This window comes from Phascolarctos cinereus, unplaced genomic scaffold, assembly GCF_003287225.1.
Source record: "Phascolarctos cinereus isolate Bilbo 61053 unplaced genomic scaffold, phaCin_HiC Scaffold_4;HRSCAF=312, whole genome shotgun sequence".
NCBI lineage: Eukaryota > Metazoa > Chordata > Mammalia > Diprotodontia > Phascolarctidae > Phascolarctos > Phascolarctos cinereus.
The window spans coordinates 223468438-223481879 of record NW_027555847.1 but is presented as its reverse complement, the minus strand read 5'-3'; the positions used below and the strand labels follow the sequence as shown (position 1 = coordinate 223481879).

Genomic DNA, 13442 nt, shown 5'->3' with positions numbered 1-13442 from the left:
AATCAATGATGGAGAAAACTATTTCCACAAATTAGTAAAATATAACATTACAGAACCATCAGCAATAATGATATTTGTACAACTTATTTCCCAGGCACCATGCTAATCCCTTATCCTTTGATTTTTGTCTTAATTAATACTTGAGAAGGTGGCAGGGGCTCAGTTTTTTTTAAATGAGTAATAATCTTTATAAGTAAGATCCATTCAACCCTCTTACCCAGATGTGGATTATCTACCACATATGTTCGGATTTTCAAAATTCTCTTGGTTTTTAGCTACCTTGTTTTCAGCTGGTTTTAGTTACCTTGTCTCACTTTCAGGCACTGTATATTCAGAGAAGGAAAATCCATCTTAATAAAATCCTAAGCCAAATAGGAAGGAAAAAAATCTGCTGCTATAAAAGGCAACCATGGTCAATTACAAATCAAAATACAAGGAACTTTGTGGCTCTCTCCCATTGTTTCTGCTATATTATGGTTGATTGCTGACAGTTACATCTGATAATTAAAAGATATAAAAGTTGTGACTTTCCCATTTTAAAAGAAGTAATACTAGATATGATATTCTGAGCTGTGGACTTAGACATTCATTTTGGGTCCTTATGAGATGTTGTAACCAGAGACTACATCTCTCTACTTCCTCAGTCCTACAGAATGGGGGTGAAGAAGATGGCCTAAGAGTTACAAACTTAAACATTAAGATTCTCTTTATGGCACAGGTTTGGGAGGTGATCTGGACCATGCAACCTAACTCCAATGTCTTGCTTTACACAATTGCAAATGAATTCAGTAAGAAAAAGTTATTTGAAGGACCTGAATGTCATCCATTATGGAGAAGCTAAATTGTAGTACTGTGGGGGTGGGGACTAGGGTGTGATAATATAGACACAAATTAAACATGGCTGATAGGACTACCCTTTCTTGCCTGGCTTCCCTATGGGATACCTTAGGGAACTCTGAAGTTCAATGGAATTGCTGGCAAAGATGCTGCTGGCAAGGCACGAGTTCAGGGAAATCACTGTAGTCTGTAACCTATTTATCACAAAATCATGTCCTAGTCAGAATTAGGTTATTGATTAGTGGGAATCAGCACACCTGTCTAAGTAGCACAGCTGCTTTTCTGGGTCTGAACCAGATAATCCTTAAGAGTCTAGTTTCAGCTCAAAAATCTCATAGGATATGTAAATAATAGAATAAATGACAATAATAGCAAATAATAAAAATATTTTCTCCTCTCCCTTTAGTTTAATACTTTATTCACCAGAAAATATAAAATGGCTTAATGATCAAGTTCTTTAGGATCACCATTCTTTTTTTTTCTTTCTAGTATAAATATTTTCTGATATCAATGACCAGCTTCATGCCTTGCTAACATAATAAATTGACTTTCGTCTTTCATCCTAAAATTTGTCCCTCCAGGGAATTAAAAGCATGCAAAAGCAGAAGCAATGTCCCAATAAGCCTGGAGACAATAATGGCTCTTTTCGAAATTCAGCTTGAGCCCATTTTAGGTACATTCGTGGCCCTTGTGCTCAATTTATATCTTGAACGTACTGAACAGAACTGTGCACTGCAGGCATTAGAGCAGACATGGCATCAACACAAAAGTTTGATTTCATGGACAATTAAACAGGGTCTCCATGCTGAATGAAACTGTCATTCACTACCAGAGACTTCGGGTTCTGCTAACATAGAAGAACCAACAAATGACTGTCAGCCCAGAGCTCTGAGGAGATGGAAACCTGTCAATGACTTATTTCTTAAACACTGACATTTTTCTTTGAGTAACAGGGCAGACCCCACTATCAACTTAACTGGAATACATAGGCAGATAGACAAGGGCCAAATTGTGGGCTAAAAACATCTGATAAAAAAAAATGATTGATTTATCTCATCTTTTAATTCCAGAAAGGAAGAAGACTTAAACAGAATGCCAGAAAAGGAAGTGAGGGGAAAAAAACCTTCAGGATTTTATAAAAACCAACTCAAGACCTTACTGTAATGTAGTACAGTTGACAAGCTGTCAACCAATGTGGTTAAGAGGAAGAAAAAAATAATAAGAAAAGCCAATGGTACGAGTTAGAACTATAGCTGTAGCCTTACTTCTGACTCTGCTGACTTGGGTAGCTTTTAGGGCATGCTAACATTTCAAAAGATGTGGAATTTCTCCTTTGTTCTGTTGAGAACTGGAGGCCCATCACAAGAAAAGTGAGCAAGTGAATCAAAAGGGAGGTGGGAGGTTTCTATAGGGGAACAGATATTCTAAATCCAGGGTAGGAAGGAATGTAACAGTCTCCATGCACAGAGGCACCCACCCAACCAACTATTCTCATCAGATCCAATTTCTGAGCTAAATGCATTATTTGGGTGGGAGAAGAAAAACAATGCCTTGTCTGCCTGTATTGTATACATCCTAAATATGTATTTCATGGCTGCTTTGGAGGGGGAAATATATTTATAGCTCCTTTAGTGCCATTCCAGTCTATTGTGTAAATATGTAAATTAGGCTGTGTGATCTACACAGTAAAATGCCTTGGAATAATTTGTGTAAATAAATCATATGCATATGCGCAGTGCACAGTTTTCAAACTTGAAATTTTCCATTGCCTTTCAGGGAGCTTTTCGGAAACTGTTTCAAACGAAACTTACCCATGCCCAGAAAATGAATATATTGAAGAGGCTGGGCATGATGGAAATCAGATTGAGGCTTTCTCTGCACCATGCCATTTTCTAGGAATAATAGGGAATTTTTTATCCTGGGCAGACACTAATTTTATCAAATGTTGTTCCATTCTGTGCTCCTGTGTCATAGCAGCAACTGATTCTGCCGAGTCCTATTTGTGGAACGTTAGAACAAGAGCAAGGAAGAGAGGAAGGACACTGTACTGTTGAGCTCTAAAATCCGTTCCCATCCTTTTCTGTGCTAGGAGCAGTGTGGATTAGCTGCTTTGTTTCCTGGGTGCCAGAGGTGTATGTCGGGATTGATGGGAAGACATCAGGTCAGGCAGGCAGCACAGGGCCAGAGGCATAGAGGAAAGAAGGAGTTGATCTACTTAGCACTAAGGAAAATACTGAAATGGTAGAACATATTAAAACAAACAAAAAAGCTTAGGGTAGTGGCAAGGGTGGGGCCATACTAAGTCACTAAGTCACTGCCCTGCCTGGAGAGAGTCTTGCCAGAGAACTTCAGTGGAGAAAATGAGATGATACAGCGTTTAATGTTTTGTGTAATGAGGCCTGTAATAGATGACAGCTGAGATCCAAAACCCTAAGGTAATGGCAAGGTGTTTAAATATTGACAACCCATAAAAGCTTTTCATTTGACTATTAGATACTGCTGCTCTTAGTCACAGAAGGAAGGGGGAGGACAGTTCCTCTTGGCTTCGAATGGTAAGACTTAAAGTCAAGCAGTTTGCTTAGGTTCAGTTAACACTCTAAAAGAGAAAATCATTGGCAACCCGCATCCTGACATTCAGTAATAAAATAGGATGGGGAAAGCACAATCTTTGGCTTTCATTTAGAAAGGCAGCATCTTCTGGTCAGTCCCTTGTCATGTTTGATATCCTTATGTGTTGGTTTCTCATTCCTCAGTGGTCCCCTGTTGAGTTCAGGCCTCCCAGTGGCTTCAAAGGAACCTCTACATCTGGATAAACTTCTTCCGTGGTATGGAATTAACCAAAAACTAACTCCAGTACTTCAATTAGTCCTTATTTACATCTCCTTTCTGACTCCCTGAAGCTACACAAAGACACACATAGGAACTCCCGCTTCTTTCATTATAGCTATACAGACAGGCATAAGATAACTTGAGGAGAAATTAAATGGCTCCCCAGGAAAGGCAGAGAATCAATACTTTATCATTTCCTGGGAAGTCTGTGTAACGTGTTAACATTCTGAATCCGTGCACATCTGTCTGGTTGGTGGTGCATTTACATTCTTGACAGGGCGATCTCTGACATGAAGATGCTCATTTCAAAGTCATACTGGTGCACTCCACTGGGCAGGGTTAGGAGTCTCTTCACAGGACTGTAAATTCTGCTTTTAAGGAGAGAGGCATGAAGGATACCATTCATGTGTGCATGTGTATCTGTATGTGTGTGTGTCTGTGTGTTGGGGAGAAGTGGGTAAAGACAGGGAAAGAATAACTGAATATAACTACTCTGTAATTAGAGAGCAGCTTAGCACGGAGCTCAAAGAACTTTGTCTATGTACTCAATAAGGATGATGGAACAAGAAAAGATACTCTTCTAGCCACCTTTGGCCTCAAAAATTCACTTTCCTCCTCTATGCTATCCTACTAACAATATGAATAAGATACTGTGTTTTCCTAGGTGCCATAGATACAAGATGAGATGAATAGGAAGACATCAGGTCAGGTGGATGGCACAAGGCCATAGGTGGAGCTGGGAGGAAAAAACAGATCACCTTAGGCTTAAGGAAGCAATCAAGGAAGAGTGGCTAAACCACTCCTACCCTTCACAGGGACTCACCACAGTGAATTTTCACAAAGCAACATTTTTCTTTGCATAAAAGACTTTTGCAATAAATTCCATTTCTTATGCTTCTGGGTGGTGGAACTTAGGATTCTCCACCTTTTGCTCAGTCCAATGCAATTAACATGTATTGGGTGCTGTGCTAGGCATGGGGTATTAAAAGATAAAAAGTTATTTAGTCCTTGTTCTTAAGGAACTTATATTCTATGGCAAGAGAGAATATGACATGTATGTTTACATATATGCATGCATATGTGTGTGTGTGAGAGAGAGAAACAGACAGAGAGATTAAGAGAGAAGGAAAGGAGAGGAGAGAGATGGGGAAGAGAGGAGAGAGAGAAAGAGAAGAGAGAGATTGAGATTGAGAGACATAGATAGACAGAGACAGAAAGCACAGAGAGAGAGTCAGAGACACACACAGAGAGAGAAAGAGACAGAGAGACTGAGAGAGAAGCATATGCAAGGAAGTGATGGTGGCAAGGAGAGAGCCAGGGAAAGTGGCTCTCTAAGGAAATCTGAGGCAGGAGAAAAGACTTTTGGGTGAAGTGGTGCCTGAGATGAGCCCTGAAGGAAAATAAGGAGTCAGAATGGTTGAGATTGGGAAGCAAGGTGGGTAGGGGAGATAGCCTATGAAAATGAATATGGCTAGGAAGGAAGGAATGCAGTTTGGAATACAGCATGAGCACAGGAGTAATACAAAGTGAAGCTGGAAAGGTAGATTGGAAAGGGCCTATGAGAAGACCTTGAATACTAGGCTAAGGAGTTTATCTTGTACCCTATAGGCAATAGGGAGCTTCTGAAGGATTTTGAGCAGTGCTCTGACATGGTTAGATCTGCGCCTTAGGAAGATAGCATTGGCATCTGCGTGAAAGGTAGATCACAGAAATGGAATGACTAGAAGTAGGGAGACAAATTAAGGAAACTATTATAGGAGAGAGGGACTTGGTAACTGAATACAAATCTAAAAAAAAACCTTTTCCCTCTCTGCCAACCTGGCTCCATGCCTCTGCATTTACCTCCAAAACCCTCCATTCTCCAAATTTTACACTCGTTGTCACCTAGGACCCCTATTCACAAGCAGGCACCAGTCTTTACAGACTGGACTTCATTTAAAATACTCTGAACACAGGGCCGACTTTATTAGGCCCCAAGGTTCCCAGGTACAATAAGATAATTAAGTGATCACAGTAGATCACCTCACCTGGTCAATCTTACCTTTTCTAAACCCAGACAAGCTTTAACGGCAATCCATTTCCCGACCGTGTCCACTGTCATGATCTAGGGCAGATACTATTGGACTCTACTAATCCAACAAATTGTATTTGTCTCAAAGCCTCTAGGCTATAGGATTTTCTCCATTATTTTTTATTCTATCCTGTATATCTGGAGCAATGCCAGAAGTTTCTTGTGTATAATTCTATCTAGTATTAACAAGAGATCAATCCTGGGGGGAAAAAAGTAAGTTACATATTGTCAAACACAGACACATGCATAACTTTCCGGGTCTCTGTTTTTGCACTTACTGCTTTACCAATCAGAGCTAAACACACACACACACACACATTCATTTATTTATTTAACAACTGGGTCCTTTTGGTCCTGGGCTTCTATGGCTCATCTTAATAGTATTTTTTTTTATCTAAAACTACCCAAATAAAGTTATTAAGCTGGGGGTAGTGGGAGGATATAAAATTATTGGAGGAAGAAGTATATCTTAGAACTTATTTTCCAGTGACTAAAGATGAAGCAAATGATTTACCAATTTCCACTAATACCACATAAAGTAATCACAAATTGAGTGCATGCATCTTTCAATCAGAGTTTCAAACATTTAGAGCACTGAAAATGGGTCCCTGAAAACAGTATTTTATCTGAATGATTAGTCTAAAATGTCTTTAAGTCTCCCTGAATTCTCATGTACAATATTCTAAAGCTGACAATAATCACCTTCTTGAGCATGTGGAATGCAGAGAAAACTCCATGAAGCTAATGCATGTAAGGTTAATAGCACAATGGAAGACTGAAAGTGGGAAGGTTTGTAGAGCATGAGAGATGAGCTACTCATTTCAGTCAAGTTCTCCTTTTCTTCAGCATTCTTGGGGAAAAGTTTAAAATAACAGGTAGTAGTATCTTTTTGGAAGTTTTCCTTCCATCTGGGTTGATGCAATGACTTCTCTACCATCACCAGTTCTATGAAGTGGCCCTAAGCTGACTGCTAACATTTGTGTACTTCTTTGGTCTTCCCTACCTGAAGGCCGTGCCTCTATGATGTAGCCTGTTGTAGGTCTGTCTCCAGAATTTCCCTCTGTCCATTGGAGAGTTAGTTCAGAAGCTGATTTTGTAACCAAAACATCTTGAGGAGAGCCAGGAGATCCTGAGGAATAAAAAAAGAAAAAAAATACTAATTGGTACCTGTGAGGAATCACTCACATCTCGTATTTCTTTAGTACAAAGTTATACAAATAAAAAGATCGAAACCTTGGCTAAGCGGATAAGGATTGCATGCAAAGGTTGCATATGGGGAGGAGGGGGTTGGGAAAAGATTCTACCCTTCCACCTTAACTCCTTGATCAACTCTTTTCAAACCCTTTCTATACACCTGCCATTGTGGACTTTAGGAAAGGGAGAGATTTTGGAGGTTTCTTTGCATATATTTGGAAAATTAGAGGGGAGGGAAGTGAGAGTTGTTTCAGAGGGTGTTACACTTCTCAGAAGTGAAAACTCAGAACTCAAACCTGCTTTCTGTTCAACCCAACAAACATTTATTTAATAGTACCCACAATAGGCAGGGCATTGTGCTAAGTGCTTCTAACATGGCTGTAACCTACTTTACAACTCACTTTTCTCTTTCAAATTTTAGCTCACAGCCTTCAGCTTAATCAAAAGTGATTTCTGTCTTTGGCTGGAGCAGGGTGTGATGGACAGAACAAAAGCTTCCCTTCAGGGATGGAATTATCAAGGCTTCCACAGTCCTGTTCAGGTCAGCATGTTCTGCTGTCCTGGTCACAGGATATTCTGGACAGCCATGCTCAGAGGAAATAGAGGCATTTGAAGTTGCCTGTTACTACATTCTCTGTAGAAAGAACTTCGGTTTAGAGATAGATTCTTTGCTACGTTATTATACCTTAGGTGTAATAATAAACACGTGGTCAACTATCTGTTGGTGATTAGATCATTTGTAACATTTCCCCCTCTCCTTTTAGCTTTGGTCCAGGCCCATGGTTTCATATGGACAAGGAACTCCTGGTGTGAAAAATCTTTTCACCAATGCACATCTCTATCTCAGATCTCATAATCTAGCTCATATCTCATAATCTCATGTCTCATTTCTACCAAAGTCTGAGAGGCAGCACAACACAGTGGAGGATAGAAGGCCATCCATCTGGGTTCAAGCCTTGCCTCTGTTACACACTGGCTGTGGGACAATGGGCAAGTCACTTAAGTTCCTGATTCCCCTGGGAGCCCTCTGCTGCATTACAAAGCACATGTTAAAATAATCTTAATCCTTGCTCAAAGGCAAAAGACAGAGGAAAAAAGGGAATCCAAGGGGAAAGCTTCTGACAGCTGTGAGAGAGGAGGTCATGAAAGATGAGGTGAAAAGTAATAATCTTTTAAAATAATACTAATTAGGCACAAAGTGCTTCCCTTGACACCCTGAGAAGTTGGTAGTACAAGCATCATCACTGCCATTCTACACATGAGGTTCAGGGGAGTTAAGAGGCTTGACTAACATCACAAAGCTAGTCTGTGTCAGAACCAGGATTTGAAACTAGGCCTTGTGACTCCAATTCTCTGCTGCACAGCACTTAATAAACAAAAGGAAGGAAGGAGAGGAAATGGTTTTGGGGACCCTAATGAATGAAACCTAGAGGAGGGTCAGATGCATATATTTATCCTTAACTCTACCAACTGATAAAGATCCATGATTCAATCAAGAGTCATTTGGGCTGAAACTACATTAATATTTCCAGAATGCAACATTTTGCTTGCACCATAGAAATAATATGCTCTACACTGTGGAATATAAGAGATGACATGGTTTGTTCCTAAACAGTTGGGATAGAATGAAAATAATTATATTGGACTCAGAAAAAATAATGTCAAATACTGGCATTACACAATGAGTTTATGGATGTTAGTTCTGTCTTTTAAGAGGACCCTTTGAAAAAAAGGGTTTGGGTAATTTTTTGTTTTTGTTTTTTTGTGGGGGACTTTTTGGCTACATTATAAACAAATTACCCAAAATTTGGGTCAAGATTGTGAATCTTCCAGAAGAATCTAGCAGATGTTGTGTGATTTATGCAGAAGTCATAAATCATAGACAAAAATTCAGCCAATGCATAAACTGTGATTTTTTTAATGCTACAACTCAGTCTTTTTAGGATTAGTGGACCTTATTATTGTCTACCGTATTTCCTGATGCCATTTACCTTTTCTCAAAATGGCATACATTTTAAAAAAAGAACTAAAATGAATTGAAATTATTTTTGTTTTCAAAATTTTGTGAATGCTCCTTGATATGAGTGTGTACTAGAGCTAGCTCATGATGTCTTAGGAGAGCTGGTTGTTAAATTTGCAGTGTGACAATTTACACCTCAGATACCAGCAAATGCTACAAATTGAGGCTTGATTAATTGTCTAGACTTAAATGATGGGAAAATATTAACAATGAAGATTAAACTTAAAAGTGTGTTGTACATGCATTGTTTTTTCAGAGAGCTACTTGTTAAACATTTATCAGCACACCTCTGACTAGACATATCCTAGAATGGCAAAGACAGTCCACAATTATGGTCTCAAAGACTAAGTAAAATTAGGAGTGACTAAAGAAATGAGAACAGAAATCATGAGATTCAGAGTCAGAGGGCCTGGGACTAAATGCTGGCTCTACCATTTCTTTATTACATTTATTTATTTATTACATCATGGGCAAGTAATGACCTCTCTATGCCTCAGTTTCCTTGTCTATAAAATAATGAGGTTGTACTAAATGACCTCTAATGTCCTTCTAGCCCTAAATTTATGATTCTGTGCTTCCATGACTTTATTCCAGTTTCTCTTCTTCTGAAACAAGGATTATAATAATTTCATTAAAAACAGGGATAAGGAAAGGTTAATGAAAGGTTTATAAAATTCCCTAAAGTCCTCAGAAGACAAATCATTTTAATTCTTAATTTTTATTCACTGGCAATTAAAAAGACACAACCTAACTTGGAAAAAGCTAGGAAATTTCAGGTTAAAATTTTACAGTATCCTAATTTCCAAGTGACAGTGAAAATGGCCCAAGTTAATGTCAAAGTTTTTTTTTTTAATTTTATTTTTTTTAGTTTTTTAGTTTTCTTGTTCCTGTAATTTCAAACATTATTTTTTTTCCCCTCTGCTATAGTTCAGCAAGCTGATGTCAACACACGGAAATATTAAACATACCCATATTTACTTGAATTCATTTTGAGGTGGCAATGTGAAAAGAGTGCTGGATAAGGAATGGAGAGATCTGGGTTTGAATCCTGCCTTATCAGCAGTGTGACCTTGGGCAAGTCACCTAACTTCTCAGTACCTCAATGAGCTCATCTCTAAAATGGTGATAACAATATTTATACCACCTGCCACCCACCTCATAGAGGCTTTGCGATGAAGCGCTTTGCCAAACTTCAAAAGCTAAATAAATGTGATTTTTAAAAATTATTGTTACTATGGAAAGTCATTCTAACACACACTTTTGGAAACATTTATATTGTTGAAATGTCCTTGAGAACTTGGACAGACCTAACTTCCCATGGTTTGTTCCCATCTTCTGGGTAGAAAAATGAACACTAGGAGAAAAGGTACCCATGGAGATAGTCCGGCTCTGTGTCTGAACAAATATGCTGCTACCTACTTTGGTATTACCATTGATAACCAGAGTTCCACCTACCCTCTGCTGGGCCAGCTGTGATGTTGGCCTGTAGTCCAGGTCCATAGGCGATGGTGCGCGCCTGCACTCGGAAGAAGTAGGTTACTCCTTTTGTGAGATCCCTCACCTTCAACCAGCGCTGCCAACCTCCTTTAATGTCCACAGTCACCACTTTGCTCACTCCTAAAATAACGGTCCAAATGTACAGTACAGAAGGGTCTCAACAAAAAGAAGGAGCTGAGTGCCGTTTATTATGTTGAGATAACGAGTAAAATTATCTCAGTTTGCTAAGAAAGTATTTCTTACAATTAGCAGGAGTTTAAGTAGTGATAATAGCCAATTTTCAGCACAGATAAGTGTAATTAGAGTTTAAGCTTGATAAGTGGATACTGACAAGGAGAAAAACCTTACAACACAACTGTGAAATTATCAGGAGACTGCATGCAACCTCACTAATTACTTTGAGAAGGGAGGAGGGGGAAAACAAAGTGAATCTGTGAGTGTTCTGTAAGACTGCACTTTGTGCCCTCTGTCCTGTGGCCAGGCAATCTTGCTGGAGCATCCTGGGAAAGGTGCCCTTCCTTTGTAAGTCTAATAGAGTGAGAGCTGCATTTCACCATTTCTTATCACCTAAATAGGCTAACACTGCCATTCTTCTGATTCAATCAAAAGTTAGCAAGTGAAGGAAAAGGATGAAATGAAATCTGAAGTAGAAATATAGACCTTGGCAAAAATGGAAACACCTTGGCAGATACTATATCACTGTTAACTATGGAATAGAATTAAGTATAACGAATATTCTTCTTGGGCCCCATCCAAGCAGGTTTGGTTATTGAAGTATGAAATAATCTACTCAGAAGGTTCTCCTTACAATGTGGTACCCATCACAAACTAAAGGTGGCTATCTTTTAGCCCCAGTGGCTCTTCAGAGTTTGAAATAAGTATGAAGGAAAAAACTACCATTACAAATTGTATTGATTCCGTGGCTGAAAGTAGCATCATGTCCCTAGAAAGACCTAAACAGATGAAGTTATTCTCACCAAGAGAGTCAGAACTCCAATGAGTGCAGAATGATGACAAATGAGTAATTAGGTGGTTAATGTAAGTATTTTTCAGTTCTATTAGAGTTTAACATTTTGTGTGTGTGTGTGTGTGTGTGTGTGTGTGCTGTGTGAACCTTTGATTCTTGCACATTCTCAAGGACGTAGTGAATTATTGCTCCTACCCTCGGTCAAGTTAGCTGTTACCACGATCAGGAAAGCAGGGGAGTTCAGCTGTAGGCATAGACTGCAGTACCCACCAATAGCCCAGATGAGGATACTAGTCTTTCTATCATGCTAAGAATAGCTTCACAGGCAGTATTTAAGAGCAATGAGAACCCAGGTCTTTGGGCTGATATTTAATAAACAATTGATTTTTATACTTCTCTTGTAAAACTGATTATATTGGCCACAAAGGTAGGAGACAGTTTTCCCCAGAAAAGCAATACAGTTCTTGGGATCCTATATACCCATACTGCTTTCCACACATATCTATTTTTGTGTTTCCCTTTGGGCGAAAATCTTACTCATTGGGTTGTAGAGTAAGCTGCCGGAGGTTTCAGAAACAGTGTATGAACACACACACACACACACACACACACACACACACACACACACACACACACACACGCGCATGCACACACACACATATCTCAAAGGGCTGGGTCATAGTGATGAAGTATCATACAGTCAGTGAGAACTGGGTCCTAGAAGGCACCTTCCGAATCCTTCCACTAGTTCCTTAGTTGTGCTTAGGTCATGGGACCTTGGCAGTCTAAAGCTGATTTTGGCTACGTTTGGCTTAGATTCAATCCAGAATTATAGTGAGGCTTTAATAGATGTATTACTTCTTATGTTCTATTTATAAATAGCTAGGTCAGTCATTAAAAATGTGGAGAGCCATTTAGGCCTATTCAAAACTTTTAGGATTGGTAATCTTAATCCAAAATTGAAATATTTCACAAGTACCTTCATTAAAAAAAAAAAATCCAGCCCTTTGTCAATGACATAGAGAATTGTGACTCCTATCCTTGGGAAGATGCAGATATGCAGGAAAAGCCACCCAAGTAACTAGATTCTGTAGAGCCCCATTGATCTATCACTAAAAAGTCTCTTACTATGAGAGTAAACTCCACATTCAATGTGACCAATATTTATTAAGCATCTACTTGGCTCATTGGTAGGTTTATTCTTCTTATCTTGAGTCAGGGGTAACTTTACACATGCATTGCTAATTTTCTTCTTTCAAACTCTGTTGATATTGAACTTTACAGCTTGCTGGATAAGTCACTTAACCTTTCTGTGTCTGTTTCCTCATCTGTTAAAACAAGGAGTTGAAGTAGACAGTCTCTAAAAGCCCTTTCAGCTTATAATCTAAGAATGATGATCTATGAAAGGGCCTTGCAGCTCATTTAGCCTAGCCCTGACATTTTAGAGATCAGGACCCTGGGGCCCAAAGAGGAGACTGACTTGCCCCAAGTCACAGACCTAGTGAGTCCTATATCCGGAGTAAGAACATAGGTTTCCCAGCTCTTCATTCAGCACTGCTTCCACTTTGCTACACTGCCTCCTAAGACTTGAAAATGATTATTTGGAATCAGAAACTTTGGTTACAGTCTTGTCTCTGTCACTTACTACCTGTGTGACTTTGAGCAAATCACTTAACTGCTTGGAGTCTTAGGTCTTCATCTGCAGAATGAAGGGGTTGCAGCAGATGACCTCTAAGGTCTCCTCCATCTCTAAATCTGTGATCATAGGACCCTAGTTCTCATAGTTTTGAATGCCTCCAAATGGTTCTTCAAAATTGGAGAAGGCTGATGTGGTCATTTGCAGACAGGCACACTGCAAATGAGCATATTTGCATTACATACACATTGCTCAGCAGCATCATCTTAGGCATGACCATATTTGCTTACTGCTGTTTCTGTCATCAGTTATTGGATTGGATTCTTCTGAATGTAAAGTTATTTTGGGTGGCCATTCCTTTTCTTTTTTAATTCTTTCCTCCTCCTCCTCC

At 39.2% G+C, this 13442-nt stretch overlaps 1 protein-coding gene across 1 annotated transcript in view; it reads right to left on the bottom strand.

The window, feature by feature from the left end:
• The window catches only part of SDK1 (sidekick cell adhesion molecule 1), a 1163851-nt gene that overhangs the window by 45773 nt on the left and 1104636 nt on the right, over nucleotides 1-13442 (bottom strand). The window contains 2 exon segments of the mRNA XM_078152930.1: nucleotides 6741-6866; nucleotides 10407-10568. Coding sequence (XP_078009056.1) covers nucleotides 6741-6866; nucleotides 10407-10568 — 288 coding nt within the window.